Here is a 20,639-nt window from a genome sequence, read left to right on the forward strand (position 1 = left end):
TTCAAGTCCTGGATGTCCTTGTTAATTTTCTGTCTCGTCGATCTATAAAATCGTTAGCTCTTCTTGTTACATTGATCCTTTTGCCATTATGTAATGTCCTTCTTTGCCTCTTTTGCTCTTTGTTGCTTTAAAGTCTACTTTATCAGAGGCGAGAATTGCATCTCCTGCTTTTTATTTATTTGTTTATTTTTACTCCCTGATTGGTTGATAAATCTTCCTCCTTCTCTTTGTTTTGAGTCTTTGTGTATTGTTGCATGTGAGATGGGTCTGGATGCAGCATACCAATGGGTTTTGGCTTTTTATCCGATTAGAATATATATAACTTTAATACTGGCATTTGATGCTAGCTGGCTGTTTTGCCCATTAGTTAGTGTAAATTTTTCGTTGTGTTAATGTTCTTTTCTTTTTGATATATTTTTGGAAAGGCTGATATTGGTTGTTCCTTTATATGTATAGTGCTTCTTTCAGAAGCTCTTGTAAAGCAGGCCTGGTGGTGGTGAACTCTCTAAGTACTTGTTTGTTCACAAAGGATTTAATTTTTCCTTCGATTATAAAGCTTAGTTTGGCTGGATAGGAAATTCTGGGTTGAAAGTTCTTTTCTTTAAGGATGTTAAATATTGGTCCCCACTCTTTTCTGGCTTGTAGGGTTTCTGCTGAAAGATCTGCTGTAAGTCTGATAGGTTTCCCTTTATGGGTAACCTGACCTTTCTCTCTGGCTGCCCTTAGTATTTTCTCCTTCATTTCAACCCTAATAAATCTGGCAATGATGTGCCTTGGGGTTGGTCTTCTTGAAGAATATCTTTGTGGAGTTCTCTGTATTACCTGGAGTTGAATATTACCCTGCCTTGCCAGGTTGGGAAAGTTTTCCCGAATGATATCCTGAAGAGTATTTTCCAACTTGGATTCATTCTCTTCATCACATTCAGGTACACCTATCAAACGTAAATTAGGTCTTTTCACATAGTCCCATATTTCCTGGAGACTTTGCTCATTCCTTTTCATCCTTTTTTCTCCAATCTTGTCTTCTCGTTTCATTTCACTGAGCTGGTTCTCGACTTCTGATATCCTTTCTTCTACTTGATCAATTCAACTGTTTAAACTTGTGCATGCTTCGTGAAGTTCTCGTGTTGTGTTTTTCAGCTCCATCAATTCACTTATATTCCTCTCTAAATTGTCCATTCTCGTTAACATTTCGTCAAACCTTTTTTCAAGGTTCTTAGTTTCTTTGCATTGGGTTAAAACAAGTTCTTTTAATTCACAGAAGTTTCTTATCACCCATGTTTTGAAACCTGCTTCTGTTATTGGAACACACTCGTAATCTATTAAGCCTTGTTCCATTACTGATGAGGAATTGCAATCCCCTGTAGAGGGAGAGGCGTTCTGATTTTGAGTATTCTCTGCCTTTTTACGCTGATTTCTTCCCTTCATTATATATTTATCCGTCTGTTGTCTTTGTAATTACCAACTTTCTAACTAGGTCTCTGAGCAGACGTCCAACTTGTTGATTCCCAGCGCTGAAATCTGAGCAATCCACTGCGCCGGCCAAAATAGCGGTGTTAAGATTGATGGTGCTTTTCTGCCCGGGAATCTCCAGACTCTGCACCAAAAACTGGCGCGCTAAGGCACCAGCAAAACCGCCGCGCCGGCCACAAGAGTCGCCCTGGCGACACGTGGGGCTCCTCTGCTGGGAATCTCCTAGTCCATGAGCAACAAATATTCGTCTGAAAGTGTGGCATCCTCTCGTTCTCTGCGCTTTCACTGGGAACTACGAGCCCAAGCTGCTAGTAATCAGCCATCTTGGATCTCTCTCTAAGATGATTATTCTATAAGCAAGATATGGGATGGTAAAAATGGTTTTACAGAAATTTGTGATAGGGCTATTCTAGATTTCCTTATCAGTAAAGAACATTATATTCACTCTCCTGTTTTTTGTTTTTTTTTTTTTTAGATGAAGTCTCACTCTGTCACCAGGCTGGAGTGCAATGGCGCAATCTCAGCTTACTGCATCCTCCGCCTCCAGGGTTCAAGCAATTCTCCTGCCTCAGCCTCCCAAGCAGCTGGGACTACAGGCACACACCACCACTCCCGGCTAATTTTTGTATTTTTAGTAGAGACAGGGTTTCACCATGTTGGCCAGGATGGTCTCGATCTCTTGACCTCATGATCCGCGTGCCTTGGCCTCCCAAAGTGTTGGCATTACAGGCGTGAGCCACCACGCCCGGCCATGTTTGCTCTTCTTACATGAAGAAGCTGCTACTGAATCTTTTTGAGACAAACTGGGAGGTGGCTCAATGCATCCAAAAGGAAAATTCCACTCCTAAGTCATTGTCAATCATAGTTTCTCCATAGTTTGCCTTTCAGTCTTCAAGTACAAAAGTTCAGCTTTCTAACTTTCAACAAACACTACTTTCAACACTCTTAAGCACTGCATATTGAGAGAGCATGAAGAGGAGATGGTTAGAAGAGAGGCAACATTGACAGTGAGGAAATGACACATGTGCTCAGGGTTGAGTTGTTTTGACCTCAGGAACAATTCTCTAGGACTCCCAGTTTGTGCATCTGTGAGTGGAAGAAGACACACTCAAAAGTGTTTTATACAGTCTCTCAACAACAGTCAACACAGGAGACATCTGTGACCCAACATGCGAAAATTTCTCCCCATCGACAAGCAAGCAATCAGTTCAGCAACCTGACACCAACTGAATGTCTCTAACTTCTATTCTGACACTTTTTTTTCTTTTGATCTCACACCAGTTAGTTTTGTTTTTTGTTTTGGTTTTTTTTTGAGATGAGGATCTCATTTTGTTGCCTAGGCTGGAGTGGAGTGATATTCACAGGCACAATCATAGCTCACTGCAGCCTCTAACTCCTGACCTTAAGCAGTCTTCCCACCTCAGTAGCTGGGACAACAGGCATGCCTCATATTTTGGCACTATCTACCTGGAGATAGTGTCAGATCTCGCAGGTTGAGGGCTCCCAAGTAGCTGGGACAACAGGCATGCCCTATATTTTGGCACTATCTACCTGGAGATAGCATCAAATCCCACAGGTTGAGGGCTCAAGACTGCAACCCCCTTGCCCCACCCCCACCTTCAGATGCCAGTCACAAGCTCCAGGTTGTTTTACCTGTGCTTCTGATTGACTGGCTATAAATTGGGGATCCCTCAACCACTTCCTTTGGTTCAATTGATTTGCTAGAGCAGCTTCCAGAACTCAGAGAAGCATTTACTTTATTTTTCCTAGCTATGTGAATTTTAGAACAGAAACACTTATACTTAGCAGTTTATTTAAAGAATATTACAAAGGATACAGATGAGAAGATACATAAATCAAGACATGTGGGAAGAGGCGTGGAGTTTCCATTCCGTCTCCAGTACGTCACCATATAGAAACCTCTGTGTGTTCAGCTCCCTAGAAGGTCTCCAAATTCTATCTTTTTGGGTTTTTATGGAAGCTTCATTACATAGGTATGATTGATTAGGCCATTGGTCACTGATGATCAACTTAACCTTCAACCCCTCTCCCCTCCCCAGAAATTTGGGGGTGGGCTGAAAGCCCTAGCCTTCTAATCCTGCCTTGGTCTTTGCCATGACCAGTCCCCATCCTGAAGTCAGGAGATGCCAGCCATCAGTCAGCTCGTTAACATACAAAAAGGCATCACTTGGCGAGTTTCTGAAGATTTTAGGAGTTGTATGTCAGAAAACTGGACTATGACCACAAATACATATTTCAGAATATTCTAGTGTCATTTGAAAAGTGCTGGACCTGAGCAATCCATAGTAGTCAGCAAGAGACAAGGAAAAGGATGGACAGTGGAAAAAGTGGAAAACTTGTGACCACAGGATCAGCCTCAATGTCAGATGTCCGTTAACCTAAATGAATTCAAGAGTCAGCTGCAAGTTTGAGAACTGAAAGACTAAGCATGTTGTGAAAGTGCTGAAATTTTGATCACAGGCCATCTGTGGATTTTTCATAAGATCAAGGCCAGTCCATATTTGGACAATATCAAAGTGAGCAGCTAAGTCATAAATGAGCTATACAGATGTGTTCAGGGCTTCCCTCCCACTTCCGCAGAAGTTACTATGGTGGGAGAGGGATTTTCAGTGTAAACAAAACTACTTTATTTGGGGAAAAGATGCCCATAAACAGACAAATAAATATAAAATATCTAAGCAGAGAGACTAATAGCTTAGTTTTAAAATTTCTTTAAGAACTCACTCATATTCCTTTTGGTACAGTGCATCTCAGTCCTAAGTTCAGACTCTTCTTTGTTCACTGAAAATCCTAGAACACTAAAAACTTTCAAGAGCAGACTGAAGACCTTATTCCTTTTCATAGTATATTGGTTGCAGAGGTCTTTTCTTTCACTGAAAATGTTTAATCACAATTTTAGAGTGGGTTGTGATGGTGCCAACAGCTATGTGTGAACAGTGTCTTATAAGTTTCTTACTATGAAAATAAGAAAAACAAGGGCCAGGTGCAGTGGCTTATGCCTGTAATCCCAGCACTTTGGGAGGCTGAGATGGGTGGATCACATGAGGCCAGGAGTTTGAGACCAGCATGGCCAACATGGCAAAACTTTGTCTCTACTAAAAATACAAAAAGTAGCCGGGCATGGAGGTGGGCGCCTGTAATCCCAGTTACTCAGGAGGCTGAGACAGGAGAATCACTTGAATCCGGGAGGCAGAGGCTGCAGTGGGCCGAGATCACACCACTGCACTCCAGCCTGGGCGACGGAGTGAGACTCCATTTCAAAAAAAAAAAAAATGCAGTCATCTTCAGATATATTTATAAAGGATTCTAAAGAAGCAAGCAAGATCAGAACCAATTTTTTTTTTTTTTTGAGACAGGGTCTCATTCTGTCACCCAGGTTGGAGTGAGTGGTGCAACTATGCCTCACTACAGCCTCAACCTCCCAGGCTCACGCAATCCTCCCACCTCAGCCTGCCAAGTAGCTAGGACTACAGGCACACACCACTACACCCAGCTAATTTTTTATTTTTTGTAGAGATGGAGTCTCACTATGTTGCCAGGACTGGTCTTGAACTCCTAAACTCAAGTGATCCTCTTGCTTCAGCCTCCCAAAGTGCTGGGATTATAGGTGTGAGCCACTGTGCCCAGCTCCAGGACCAGTATTTTAAACATTTCCTTTTCTTTTATGGAAGTAATCTGCCTGTGTTAATTACCTATATCATGTAAATTTGGACTCGGGAACAAAATGGTCTCAGAGACCTAACCTGTTTGTAAGTTGGAGGGCTCTTGTTCTATGCAGAAGTGGCAGGAGAAATTTTATTCTGAAGTCTGCAAAACACAAACTGACTTGCCAGCAAAAACTAACCCTGGTTGTTATGTTAAGATTTTTTTTTTTTTTTTTTGAGAGGGAGGCTTGCTCTGTCACTCATGCTGGAGTGTACTGGCACCATCTGGGCCCACTGCAGTCTCCACCTCCTGGGTTCAAGCGATTTTTCTGCCTCAGCCTCCCGAGTAGCTGGGATTACAAGTGCACACCACCACAGCGGCTAATTTTTATATTTTTTAGTAGAAACAGGGTTTCACCATGTTGGCCAGGCTGTCTCGAACTCCTGACCTCAGGTAATCTGTCTGCCTTGGCCTCCCAAAGTGGTGGGATTATAAACATAAACCACTGCACCTGGCCGAATTTATACCATTACTAAGAGTGGAACAGCCTGATATTTTGTACCTCCTGAATTGATGGAGTAATATTTCCATATCACATATTTTGCCAAAAATGTTTAACCTAAATCTTAGCAAGCTTTTCCAGACCTAACTTCCAGTTTACAAGCAAAACAGAAACAAGTTACATGATGCAATGAGGAAAGAAGGAAAAGAGATTTTATAAATAGCTATCCTTGTCTTTGCAAAAAGTTAATGGTTTTTATGAAAAGAAGTGAATGGCTTTTATTTTCATTCCATGAAAAGTGGGGAGAGACTAGTCTAGATTTAAAAGGCAAAAAAAGAAGAAATGATAATAATAAATATAAGGTAACAAAAGAGACATAAAAACCAGAATGCAATACGCGAATCTTGATTAATTCTGGTTTGGGGGAAAAGCTATATAAGATATTCTTGGAACAGTTGGAGAAATTTGAGTATATATTTGTGTTAGATGACATGGCATTATTGTGAGTTCATTAATTTTGATTGTGACCATGGGATGATGTATGAGATGCCCTGTGTATATAAGATACTTGCTGAAGCATGCGACGTGAAGAGTCGTGATGCCCACTCCTGCCAGATATAGCTAGAGTGTATATGTGTGCTCATTGAACTGTTCATTTAACTTTTCTATATGCTTGAAATTTACATGTATTATAATATATAGTTCAATATGTATATTAAATAGAGAAAGGGAAAGAGGGACAGAGAAGCTGAGTTCTTTCTATTCTTTGAGAAGCAAAAATTATAGAAGCACTAAACTTTTAGAGAAGTAACAAATCAATTTCTCCCTCTTCTTTTGTAGGCTCAAGAAAAAGGAAGACTGGACTATGGGAAGGTAGGCAGACTTTATATGTACTGTACTTTTTTACACATTTCAATTTGGTGTTTGGCTTTTGTTTATATTTTAAAGGTCAAAAGAGAATTATCACCTTGACAGCTGAGGGACATTTTCTGTTAAGTATAGGCAATAGCATGTGGAATAAAGTTCAATTAACAAGAATTCTATTTATTATTGAGTATCTGTTTCATCCCAGACATTATATTAGGTATTGAAAATACAGCGGTGAACTAGACGAAATCTTTCAGAATATTTGCAATTTTAGTGGGGGAAATTGATAACTAAATAAATAACATGATGTCAAGTGTCAGCAAGTGTGATGAGGAAAAATAAACAGTAAAATCACTAGCCATTGTTGGAAAGATGCCTATGGCCTGTGGATGGAAGACGACCTTTAGGACCATCAGATAATACCTAGAAAGCACCTTACAGGGCAGACTTGACTCCCAAAGGCAGGAGTTCTCACATCGCCTGTGGAACTTTTGAGAACACTTGGGCATAGATACCACTGCATCAGACCTTCTTTCACCGAGATCAGAATCCCCTGATAGGAGAGCGGTATAGGGGCAGGCTGGAGTGCTTTGCCATCTCCACAGATAATTCTGACACGCAGCCCTGGTTAAAAACTTGTGGGAGGTCAGATTTCAGTGCATCAGTACAGGCCTAGGAACACACTTGGGTCACGTTCTGCTTTCCCCTCAGGAACAAATGGAACATTTAACAGGTGTATGGCATGCGTACAGCTGCTTGGCTAAAAGAACATGTCAACCATCTCATTTATGCAACAATCAGGAATATCCAGGGTGTGAGCACACCTGCACTCTAAAGACAGGGAGGAAGAAACACAACGCAGAAGGGCTCTGCTTGCCGTGGGACAACCAAAATCCTCTAGGGCCTCTCCAGAGCTGACCTGGAACCTCGCACTCTCCTGGCAGCCTGGTGGGGCACACCCATGGCCCCCTGCCTTTATTCTGTTTTCCTTGCCAAAAATAAAGTCTCTCTCTTTTTTTTAACAATTAAAAAATAGATTTTCTTTGAAGCACTGGTTTTTTTGGGGTTTTGTTTTTGTTTTTTTCTGAGATGGAGTATCACTCTTGTTGCCTGGGCTGGAGTGCAATAGCGTGATCTTGGCTCACTGCAACCTCCACCTCCCAGGTTCAAGCAATTCTCCTGCCTCAGCCTCCCAGTAGCTGTGATTACAGGTGCCTGCCACCATGTCCAGCTAATTTTTTGTATTTTTAGTAGAGATGGAGTTTCAGCATGTTGGCTGTGCCAGTCTCAAACTCCTGACCTCAGGTGATCCACCCGCCTCGGCCTCCCAAAGTGCTGGGATTACAGGCGTCAGTCACCACGCCCAGCGTAAAGCACTGGTTCTTCTACCCAGGAACATACGTCAGAATTACCTGTGGCGGTTTTAAAAATTCCCTAAGTTCAGGTCTCCCTCTTGGAGAAGGTTGCAAAGCGGGTCAGGACCCGAGTATTTCTAAAAAGCTTTTCAAGTAGCTCTGGTGTTTCCTTCCAGTTGAATCACTGACTCTAGGTTGACTGGGGTACTTTGGTTTTTGGGTTTTGGGGGCCATTTTTGGGGAGAGTGGGAAGCTTTTCTCATAGATTTACTAGGAGCAGCAAAGAACTTGGTCTCTGGCTTTTTTGGAGTCTGTCTCAGGTCTTTTGTCCCCAGTGAAGGAGTTTTTTCCTTCACTGCCTCTTCTTTGATTTTTGGCTTTTTCCCTGAGCCTTTTCCTAGGGTCTCAGACTCTGCAGATTTTGGGGTCTCAGAGGCTGTCGAGTCTTTTCCCTTCCTCCCATGAGGAGTGTTGGGACAGTCTCTCCTTTTATCCGCCTCACATACTTTTGCCTCCTTCAGAAAAACTAGATAATAGGAGCACCTGTAAACTGAGGGCTCCCGTGTCTGTCACTCTGTCTAGATGTGTACTTGAGCCTCATCATACACCCAAACGCAGGCTGTGGACTTACCCTGTTGGGTCTCTCCCAGGCATTAGAACCCAATGCATCTTCAACTAAACTAAACTTCTTTTCTGACACCTCTGACCTTTCTGTTGCTGCTGTTTAATGACTTTGTTTTTTACAGCAGTTTTAGGTTGACAGCAGAAGTGAGTGAAAAGTGTGGAGTTCCTATAGCCCCTGACCCCACACACATACAGCCTCTCTCACTATCAGCATCCCACATCAGAGCAGCATATTGTTACAATTAATAAGTCTGAGGCCAGGTGCGGTGGCTCATTCCTCTAATCCAAGCATTTCTGGGAGGCTTAGGTGGGAGGATCACTTGAGCCAGGAGTTCAAGACCAACCTGGATAAGACAACAAAACCCTGTCTGTACAAAATAATGTAAAAATTAACTGGGTGTGGTGTTGCACTCCTGTAGTTGCAGCTATCTGGGAGGCTGAGGTGGGAGGATTGCTTGAGCCTGGGATCGGAGGTTTCAGTGAGTCAAGATCGTGCCACTGCACTCCAGCCTGGGCGACAGAGTGAGACCCTGTCACCAGGAAAAAAAAAAAATGATGAGTCTACATTGATGCATCATTATCACCGAGAGTCCGATATTGCATTAGGAAGGTTACAGTCCTTGGTGCTGGACCTCTGAGCCTTTTTTTTAGCTCAGAGGTTAGCACTATCATCCCATCAGTCAACCACGTGAGAAACTTAGCACGTGAGAAGCTGCTCCTACTCCCCACCCTGTGTTCCATGACCAAGTCATACCAGTTTTATAACCTACATTGTCTTGACTCCAACTCCTCCTATTGGTCTCTTTTCCATTGCTCATGCTCATAGTCTCCTCATCTGAACCTGCTGCTCAGTCTCCCCTGCCTCTCTTTTGTCCCCACAGACCTGTGACCAGCCAGAGTGACTGTCTAAACCACCAATCTGACAGTTTCCCTCTCCAGCTTAAACCCCTTCATTGCTCCATGTTGTCTAACCGGCACATTCAGAGCTTGCTGGGTTGGCATATATAGGGTTGTGTGATCTATCCCCTAAAGAGACCCTCCAGCTTCATCTCCCACGGTCCTGCAGCAGCACCAAGTTTCATAAAGCACACTGCTTCTGTTGTCTGCACCTTCACTCATGTGGTCCCCTCTGCTTTGAATGCCCTGCCCTCTTTATCTGTCTCCCTCTGCTCATCCTATGAACCTTAATTTAGGATTGTCTCCTATAGGAAGTCCTCTGTGATTCCCTGAGCTGGATTAGGCGCTTTCCTCAGTTCCTCAATAACACTATGCATTTCTCAGTCACTGCTCTTACTGTGTTATATTGTAATGATCCATTTATGAGGCAGATCCTAGACTGTGAGCTCTTAGAGGGCAGAGACCGTGTCTTTCTTCTCTTTGTATATCTGGTACCCAGCACAGGACTTGGCACTTAGAATGTGTTGAGTGAATGAGCAAGTAAGCGAGTGAACAGAGGCCATGAGTAAGAAAACAGAAAACACGTGCAGTAAGTGGGGGAGAAGCAAGCTGCTGCTACGGGAAAGAATCAGGCATAGGGCATTGGGTCTCAAGGCAGAGAGGAAAGGAAAGCATTTAACACAGTTTGCAGATATCAGCGGGGTTAAGAAGATTGCTTAGGATGGTTGTAGTAAACTAGTTTGAAGATAAAGATTGGGATTTTTACTATGGTAGTGACAGAAAGCTGACATATGAATAAAAAAGGTAAGGGGAAAGAGTGACAATTGAACATTGGTTGATGCTTATTTTGTTTTATAATTTTTTTTTTAGAGATGGGGTCTCACTCTGTCACCCAGGCTGGAGTATAGTGGCACAATCATAGCTTACTGCAGCCTCCCACTCATGGGCTCACATGATCCTCCTGCCTCAGACTCCTGAGTAACTGGGACTATAGACATGTGTCACCACACCCAGCTATTTTTTTCTCTTTCTTTTCTTTACCCAGACTGGTGATGCTTTTTTTATGACTCAAAGAATGCCTCTAGGGTTTCTTATCACAGAAGCACTTGACAATGGAAGAGATTTCCATTGAAAAATGAAAAAGAAAAAAATATGATGCACAGATAATAGCACCCCTGGACTCACTGCAAAATCTGGTAACAGTCACTGTGTTAGTCTGTTCTTGCAGTACAATAAAGAAACACCTGACTGGGGCCAGGCACAGTGGCTCACGCCTGTAATCTCAGCACTTTGGGAGGCCAAGGTGGGCAGATTACCTGAGGTCAGGAGTTCGAGACTAGCCCGGTCAACATGGTGAAACCCTGTCTCTACTAAAAATACAAAAAAAATCAGCCAGACATGATGGCACACGCCTGTAATCCCAGCTACTCAGAAGGCACAGGCAGGAGAATTGCTTGAACCCCAGAGACATAGGTTGTAGTGAGCCAAGATTATGCCATTGCACTCCAGCCAGGGCGACAGAGCAAGACTCCGTCTTAAAAAAAAAAAGAAATACCTGGCTGGATACAGTGGCTCACACCTGTAATCCCAACACTTTGGGAAGCCAAGGCAGGAGCACTTGAGTTCAGGAGTTCAAGACCAGCCTGGGCAATATGACAAAATCCTGTCTCTACAAAAAAATACAAAAATTAGCTAGATATGGTGGTGCACGCCAATAGTCCCATCTACTCAGGAGGCTGAAGTGGGAAGATTACTTGAGCCTGAAAGGCAGAGGTTGCAGTCAGCTGAAATTGTGTCACTGCACTCCCTACTAAAAATATAAAAAAATTAGCTAGGCATGGTGGTGCACACCTATAGTCCTAGCTACTCAGGAGGCTGAGGTGGGGGACCACCTGACCCCAAGAAGTTGAGGCTGCAGTGAGCTGTGATCCACTGTACTCCAGCCTGGGCAATGGGAGTGAGACCCTGTCTCAGAAAAAAAAAAAAAATAGAAAAGAGGTTTAATTGGCTTATGGTTCTGCAGGCATATGAGAAGCATAGTGCTGACATCTGCTTCTGGTGAGGCCTCAAGGAGCTTAGAATCATGGCGCATGGCAAAGGTATTAAAAGTGCCACACACTTTTAAACAACCAGGTCTCTCATAAACTCAACTGAGTGTGAACTCACTTGTCCCCAAGGGCATGGCACTAAGCCATTCATGAGGCATCAAACCCCATGACCCAAACACCTGCCACTAGACCCACCTCCAACAATGGAGGTCACATTTCAACATGAGATTTGAAGCGGACAAAACATCCAAACCAAATTATTCACTAAATCTCTTTGGTCTTTCCTTAGTTTCCTCAGTACAAAATGAGCAGTTTAGAGTAGTGCTCTTCTATTCCCTTAGGCTCATTCTAATTTTGGGAGGAGACATTCTTATCCTGAGGTCCATACTCACTCCTTCACCCAACCAACATTTATTTAATATATTTTTTAATTATTTTGTGTTTTTTTTAGACAGGATCTCACTCTGTCACCCAGGTTGGAGTGCAGTGGCGCGATCTCGGCTCACTGCAACTTCTGCTTTCCGGGGTCAAGTAATTCTCCAGCCTCAGCTTCCTAAGTAGCTGGAACTACAGATGCGAGCCACCAATGCCTGGCTAATTTTTGTATTTTTTGTACATTTTTGTATTTTTTTGTACAGACAGGATTTCACCACATTGCCCAGGCTGATCTCGAACTCCTAAGCTCAAAGCAACCTGCCTGCCTCAGCCTTCCAAAGTGCTGGGATTACAGGCGTGAGCCACCACACCCAGCCTTTATCTGATGTTTAATATATTTGAAGCACAATGCTAGTTCCCAGACAACTACCATGAACATGACTGCCAGAGGTTGCCATCACAAGCTCCCTTGACTCCAGCTTCCCTATCTAAAGTAGCCACTCCACCTTTGCTATTTTTTTCTCTTTAACATTGATCATAACATAAAATTATCTTCATTTTTTATTTAAATGTGTGTTTATTTCTTCTTCCACTAGCATGTAAAAGATCTAAAGGCAGGGACTTTGGTGGCCTTGTTCATGGTTGCATCACCCTCCCTAGCACAGGCTTCCACAGGAGTGCTTGACAAATATGTGTGCATGAGTGTTACATTCGTGCTATGTTAGGAGACATACAGGAGGTTAGGAGAGGTCTGGAATTGAGGACCGTAGACTCAAATTAGCCATTTTAAGAGTATATTGACTGTTTAATACATTCCATCCCAAAGTTGCCTAAGGTTGCTTTCTCGGTGCCCAGTGACAATATTTCTCATGCCGGTAAATAGAAACCAACCCCTCCTTGAATATGTCGTGCTGTTCTGATACTTAAAGGCATAACTTGATTGAGGTAATTAATCCAGACCTGTCATCCTTAACACAGACTTAAACCAAAGCAGCATAGAGAAGATTGTATCTTTACCAAGTCTTGGGGAGATGTCTGTAGTATTATCCCTTATGCAGTGTGTTATGGACTCTTGGTAATGCATCTTATGACCTCAGGTCTACTCCTCTCTGCTTTGTGTGGTCTGCTTTTTGTGGTCATAATGTTCAGGCTAACGTTGGCATCATGCTTGGTGACTTAGGGTTCCCCTGGTAAGGGTTATCTGTAAAATAGTATCTGAAAAACTCGGCAGCCATTTCAGGAGATTATTGTGAAATTCACTTCCTGCTGATAATTTCTTTATTTCCAACTGATAAGTATTTGTAAACTCAAAAGCCAAATTTTATCTGAAAAGTCAGATATCAAGAAAGTGTGCAGCCATAAAACGGAATGAGAGCATGTTCTTTGCAGAGATATAGATGAAGCTGGAAGCCATCATCCTCAGCAAACTAACACAGGAACAGAAAACCAAGTACCATGTGTTCTCACTCATAAGTGGGAGTTGAACAATGAGAACACATGGACACAGGGAGGGGAACATCACACACCAGGGCCTGTTGTGGGGTGGGGGGCGAAAGGAGGGAACTTAGAGGACCAGTCAGTAGGTGCAGCAAACCACCATGGCACAGGTATACCTATGTAACAAACCTGCACATTCTGCACATGTATCCCAGAAAAAGTAAAATAAAATAATAAAAAAGAGAAAGCGTCCAAAAAAACTGTATATAATTATTTTGGTCATGCACTCTGTGGCTTTATATCCCGTCACTCAATTTTGTCGGTTTCAGATGATGAGGAAGTAGGGGAGAGTGTGGAAGAGGTGATCATTTCAAAATCATTCTCAGCTGGACCTTCAAAATGTCTGTCACATTCAGCAAAATAGTGGTCTGTACACAGATACTCAGATAGAAATTGAACTACTTTTTAATTGAGTTCCTGTTGTGATAGAGCCTGGATATGAATGCTTTACACTGCCGTAGTACCTTTCATCCTAAGATATCAAAGCACTTGACAACTCTTAATTCATTAAATCTCTTCCCGTCTCTTAAAGTAGTTAACACAGACTGGAAGTCACTATACTCATTGCTGAAACTCACCCACCTGGGTAGTGGGCAAAGATGGAAGCTATTTAACTGTGTAAGACAGTCCTACCTTAGTAGCTTTTAAGATGGAAAAACAAGGAATATCTTACCTAGTTAAAATTGCAGAAGTTGTATTAGATGGAATGTAATTACCAGAAGTGAAGTGTGACCAGGAAGCTAACACCTTTGCACCAGTGCATAGTGCGGTGGAGATCTTAATTACAGTGACTGTCCTGCAGCCCTGGGTAGGCATCTCTCAGACCGCTCCAGCTCCTTAGGCTTCTGGCCTCAAGGTTCAGCAGAGCCGCTTCAGCTCAGTGCTAGAGGGAAGAGTGCCACCTATTGAATTGCAGGAATTCTTGGAGATGTGTTGGGACTGGTGGAGAAGCCTCTCGGACCACATTCACGTTTGGTTTGCTATGGTAACTAATATATATGTCTAAAAGAAAACGAATATGTTGACTACTCTTGCTTAGAAAAACATCGACAAACGTCTGTGTATTTTCCCCAGCTGGAGCTGAGCGTATGCCTGTAGTTTAGCCGACTGCTACTTGAAATAAGCATGCTGCTAAAAGACTGAGGCAGATGGTATTTTTACCACTTCAGGCAAAACATGGCACCTATGGTTCGACTTTCTACAATTTTAATTTTTTAACATTTTCAAAATGGCTTGTTTTAAATATCTCCATCACAGAGACAGATTTTTTCCCAGTTTCTTTTTAATAATTGCTTCAAATATACAGATATGAATAACCATCACTTGGTCAAAACCAGACTGTACAGCATTGTAGAGTCTGCCTTCTGTTCATTCTTTCACAAGTGCCTAGGACTGTGCCGCAAACCATTCGTGCTAATTTTGACACAAAGACACTAAATGGTTTATAATAGCTTGCATTATATTTATCTCTAGCCTTTTCTCTTTTTGTTGTTCTTTGTTTAGAGATGAGGTCTCACTATGTTCCCCAGGCTAGAGTGCAGTGGCTATTCAAAGCCCGTTACAGTACTCTACATTCTCCAACTCCTGGGCTCAAAAGATCCTCCCATCTCCGCCTCCCAAGTAGCTGTGACTACAGGTGCACTGTCTCTACACTGGTCTCTCTCTAGGCTTTATTGTGCATTTCATATCATTTGTCCCATGACTTGGCACAGAAAAGTGAGGTTTTTTTGCTGTTAATTCTTTTTTTAATGTCCTCGTATGAGGATCATTCTAAGCACAGAGAAATAATTGCTCATGGTTAAGCACTGGGTAAAAGAAGATCTTCCTGATATTAATTCTTTAGGCATCCAGTTCTCAGTCAAATGTAAGAGATTTTTTATAAGGATGGGGTTTTGACTTCATCCTCTCTAGCAGAATTTGCTCAGGTTTCCAGAGTGGCACTTTCTGGCTCTATCCCCCCGTGCCTCTCAGGCATCAGTGTTTAGCAGCTGCTGCTCTCCTCTGTCCTCCTCACCCCCAGAACTCCTGCACATTTGTTTTATTATAAAATGCATTTGCATAGGGCACACATTAAAATTCTCTTCCCACCAGCAAACAGTCATGTCCACAGACATTTGCATTTGCATGATCACATATCATTACTTCCCTTTAAAAAGAAAAAAGTCTTTCTTCTCATGTCATGATTCTTCTTTCCAAGGTTTGCCCTTTTAGTTATTTCTTCTTCTTACACATAGATGCTTCAGTCTTTTTTCTGCATATTGAGTCCAGAATTTTCTTTTTTGAACCTTGAATATAGAAATTTTTTGTAAATATTATTATTCTGTCTTTACTGACGAAGCCAGACTCCTTCATTCGTTCGTTTATTTATTTATTTATTTATTTATTTTTGGCAGTCAATTTTTGCTGCTAGTTCCTTCCCATGACCCTAGCAAGCTGGCTCTGAGAATTTTTCACATTGGCACATTTAGAAAACAGATGTTGCTGTATTTTCTCTCCCTGTACCCCTTTCTTGGACAGATGCTGCATCTCCTACCCTGGGACTTTACATTAGCTCTTTTTTGGTGAAGTACTTAATACAGCATCACTGAATGCACTAAATCACTCATTTTCTCTAGCCCCACAAAGATGTGGGGTTTTTTTGTTTTGTTTGTTTGTTTGTTTGTTTGTTGAGACATAGTTTAGCTCTTGTTGCCCAGGCTGGAGTGCAGTGGTGCAATCTTGGCTCACTGCAACATCCACCTTCCAGATTCAAGTGATTCTCATACCACAGCCTCCAGAGTAGCTGGGATTACAGGCGCCCACCACCATGCCTGGCCATTTTTTATATTTTTTGTAGAGATGGAGTTTTACCATGTTGGCTAGGCTGGTCTCAAATTCCTGACCTCAGGTGATCCACCCACCTCGGCCTCCCAAAGTACTGGGATTACAGGTGTGAACCCCAGTGCCCGGCCAAAGATGTTTTAGCATTTAGGATTTCTATTTTAGTGATAACTATGAAGACTGTGGAGCTGTTGGATTGCCCTCTCCTATCTTGTTCCGTAAAGGACTTGTGATATAATTAGACAAGAAGTTTATAGTAGAATTTAAAGAAAAAAGTCCAAATCAAAATACCATAATGATATGGGTGCAACTATGCAACTATGTAACTTTTTTTTTTTTTTTTGAGACAGTCTTGTTCTGTCACCCAGGCTGGAGTGCAGTGGCATGATCATGGCTCACTGCAGTGTCGACCTCCTGGGTTCAAGTGATCCTCCCACCTCAGCTTCAAAAGTAGCAGAGACTACAGGCGCATGCCACCACTCCCAGCTAATTCTTTTGTAGAGAAGAGGTCTCACTATTTAACCTGGGTTAGTCTTAAACTCCTGGGCTTATGTGATCTTCCCACCTTGGCCTCCCAAAGTGCTGGGATTACAGGCATGAGCCACCATGACCAGCCCCCATCCAAAACATTTAAATCCCCTACTCCTTATTTTCTTATAACCAGATTAAACCAGTTATCTTTCTCTTGGCAATTACATTTCAGACAACTGTTTTTCTTTGCAGAAATAGTGAGTAGATACTCTTTAATCTGTTTTCAAAACAATTAGTTTGTCGGTTTTTGCAGTTACTGCCTTGATCTCATATCTCCTTCAAATTGCAATTATTAATGATGGAAAAATAATCATTGATCAGTTTCTGTCCATAGTAAAGCATAGAAGCTTTTGTACCATGTGGAACATTACATCAAAAATAAATTATAGGCCGGGTGTGGTGGCTTATGCCTGTAATCCCAGCACTTTGGAAGACTGAGGTGGACAGATCACTTGAGGTCAGGAGTTTGAGACCAGCCTGGCCAGGATGCCAAAACCCCCATCTCTACTACAAATACAAAAATTAGTCAGGTATGGTGGCACACGCCTATAGTCCCAGCTACTCAGGAGATTGAGGCAGAGAATTGCCTGAACCCAGGAGGCAGAGGTTGCAGTGAGCACTGCAATCCAGCCCGGGAAATAGAGCGAGACTCCATCTCAAAGAAATAAATAAAATTATAATCACACAAGCAACTGTTAGTATCTTAAACCAGAGTTGTGCCTTATTATTGGCCTAGGTCTTTTTGCAAAACATTTGCCCTCTGGACATTATTAATTCCCATCATCAAGCTAGTCTTTTTCCTCCTTAACTCTTTCAGTATATTATTGTGCATTTGGCCCCAGTGACTATCATCTTGCTTTGATTATCTGTTCCTCTAATTTCTTAATGTTATTTTAAAATTAGATTATTATTCTCTGAGGTGTTCTCTGAGGTGTTGCCACACACCTCAGTGGCATCAGCAGATTTAATGATCATAATCTCTACTCCCTTGTGGATCATGAATAAAATTATGAAATTATTTTAATGATAAGCATCTTTTTTTCTTTTTTGAGGTAGAGTCTCACTCTGTCACCCAGGCTGGAGTGCAGTGGCACGATCTTGGCTCACTACAAACTCCGCCTTCCGAGTTTAAGCAATTCTTCTGCCTTAGCCTCCTGAGTAGCTATGGCCACAGAAGCGTGCCACCATGCCCGGCTAAGTTTTTGTAATGTTAGTAGAGATAGGGTTTCACCATGACAGCCAGGATGGTCTCAGTCTCCTGACCTTGTGATCCGCCTGCCTTAGCCTCCCAAAGTGCTGGGATTACAGGCATGAGCCACCCGTCCCAGCTAATGGTAAGCATCTTTATGATATCATATAGTATGCCACCCTCTCAGTTGTTAGCCCAAATACTTTAATACTTTTTTTTTTTGAGGCAGAGTCTCGCTCTGTCACCTTGGCTAGAGTGCAGTGGCACAGTCTTGGCTCACTACAACCTCCACCTCCCAGGTTCAAGCGATTCTCCTGCCTCAGCCTCCTGAGTAGCTTGGATTACAGGCATTCACCACCATGCCCAGCTAATTTTTGTATTTTTAGTAGAGATGGGGTTTCACCACGTTGGTCAGTGTGGTCAGTCTTGAACTCTTGACCTCAGGTGATCCACCCACCTCAGCCTCCCAAAGTGCTGGGATTACAGTTGTGAGCCACTATGCCCGATCATTATTTTCTTTATTTGTTTTTGAGATGGAGTTTCACTCTTGGTGCCAAGGCTGGAGTGCAATGGTGTGATCTCAGCTCACTGAAACCTCTGCCACCTGGGTTCAAGCAATTCTCCTACCTCAGCCTCCCAGGTAGCTGGAATAGAGGCATCCACTCCACACCAGGCTAATTTTTGTATTTTAGTAGAGATGGGGTTTCACCATGTTGGCCAGGCTGATCTCAAACTCCTGACCTCAGGTGATCCACCCGCCTCAGCCTCCCAAAGTTCTGGCATTATAGGTGTGAACCACTGCACCTGGCCCCAAATACTATTGATACTAATTTAGTATAGGCAATTATAAATCTCTTTTACTTTTCTTCAGATTCTGTATTCCTAGTTTACTGATGTTTGGTTTAAAATGTTATATATGAAATTTTTAATTATTTAGCTTATAACTATAACATTTAGTGGGGCAGTCTCTCCACTCTTATATTTACCATTTTGTACTACTGACCCCTACAAATTACATGTCTACATAATATCTAATATTTATCAGAAAGCTAAGTAAGGCTGAGATTGTGGATGAAGACCAGTTCTTGATGGTAAGCCTGGAATGGTGTCTGAGTTTGCTCACCATTGCACCATGAAGACCTACTACAGAACCTGGTGCAGATGGGTACCCAATAAATATTTGTTGACTGACTGTTGAATGAATGCAGGATGACCCAAGATACTGCACATGTTTGTGCCTAACCTCTGTTCTTCTAATTCATAAGGCATATTTAATTCCACCTTTGTTCCTCTTATTTCACCCTAACTATATTTTTAATCAAATGGTTACATCCTCAGTGCCTCACACCCCCTGGGTTGAGGCAAAGATTCAATTGGGGTAATCTTTTGAGTCTTAGTCTGGAAAGCTAACTAGAAATGCCCTTCAGGCTGGCTCTGCGGGTGAATGCTCCTCACTGTGGGGTAGCTGAATTCAATTATTGCTCCCAGTTTGTGGTGTCAGGAGCCACCTGTGCACAGGGAGAGCCTGTATGTCTTTATGTCGAAGATAGAGCCCTCTGTCCCTATAGAAAAGCCTGTTTAGTCCATTAAAACGGTTTTAAAGTGGATCTGAAGTTAATACTATCTCTTTCTTTGTCATAAAATATAGTGGAGAGGCATAGGTTTCCCAAAATTATGGTTTTTGAGCAAGAAGAAAGGAGAGGCACCTCTGTATAGATACTGAACATAGTTTTAGTAAGTTAGAAGACATCGTTACCTAGATTCATATTTCCACAGTCATGCACTACCCTGCTGTTGGATTTTGTGTTGAGTTAAGGATTTTTGTAATTTGAAGCTGTTTGAGCCATCACAAAGCTGTAGTTTATTCAGTTGCTACATCTGAAGCTATTCCTCCATGTTCTGTGCAGTGTCTCAAAGCACTACTCAGCCTCCCCACTTACCACATCAGACAGAGTATTGATCCCTGATAATGTACTTAGCCGTCTTTCCTGAAATAACAACGTGGCTATGTCCCCTCAGTTTTCAAACAAAATTACTTAAGTAACAGTAGAGATCATGGGACCCACAGCATAGCTCAGTGAAGTGTGAAATGTTACTAAGGATTGTAGGTGAGTAGATCCTGTCCTTCTGCCCCCAGTCCTTGGCATTCTGTCTTAATGAAAGATCTTAACTAAGGCCAGGCACGGTGGCTCAACACCTGTAATCCCAGCACTTTGGGAGGCCTACGTGGACGACTCAGGACGTCAAGAATTTGAGACCAGCCTGGCTAACATGGTGAAACCCCATCTCTACTAAAAATACAAAAATTAGCTGGGTGTGATGGTGGGCACCTGTAATCCCAGCTATTCGGGAGGCTGAAGCAGGAAAATTGCTTGAGCCTGGGAGGCAAAGGTTGCAGTGAGCTGAGATCGTGCCACTGCCCTCCAACCCAGACAAAAGTGCGAGACTCCATCCCCGCCCCCACCAAAAAAAGAAAAGAAAGAAAGATCTTAACTAGATCATCATAAAGCCAAAGCTATACCTCTGAAGATTGATTAGTATGTAGCGCAATGGTGCCCCCTTTGGAAAATCTCCCTATCCTAGATCTAAGAAGATTATGCTAACTTGTATCTTTGATTCCTAAGATTTGTGTGCAGCTATGAGAAAAATTTGTAGGCTCTTCTATGTGCTGCACTTTCTTTAAGATGCATGCCATTGTATGCATGCTTTGCAGCATACACTGTTTAAGACACACACTAAGCACCTTAATCAAATGGTTCTATCAAATTCTCTCTCTGAATCCCCTCATTTTACAG

The 20,639-nt window shown here is 42.4% G+C and overlaps 1 protein-coding gene across 3 annotated transcripts in view; it reads left to right on the forward strand.

Annotated features, from left to right (window-relative positions):
* Positions 1–20,639, forward strand: part of PDSS2 (decaprenyl diphosphate synthase subunit 2) — a 271,390-nt gene that overhangs the window by 228,577 nt on the left and 22,174 nt on the right. For 2 of the 3 annotated variants that reach the window (XM_064360804.1, XM_064360805.1), the window contains one exon: positions 1,949–4,004. In XM_064360804.1, the coding sequence (XP_064216874.1) occupies positions 1,949–2,164 (216 nt within the window). In that variant the 3' untranslated portion in view covers positions 2,165–4,004. Of the gene's footprint in view, positions 1–1,948; positions 4,005–6,481; positions 6,515–20,639 lie in introns of those variants that run through there. The other variant, XM_012438431.3, reaches the window with a different exon arrangement.

The sequence above is a fragment of the Aotus nancymaae genome, unplaced genomic scaffold (assembly GCF_030222135.1).
Source record: "Aotus nancymaae isolate 86718 unplaced genomic scaffold, 86718_ANA_hifiasm-v0.15.2.pri h1tg000040l, whole genome shotgun sequence".
Taxonomy (NCBI): Eukaryota; Metazoa; Chordata; class Mammalia; order Primates; family Aotidae; genus Aotus; species Aotus nancymaae.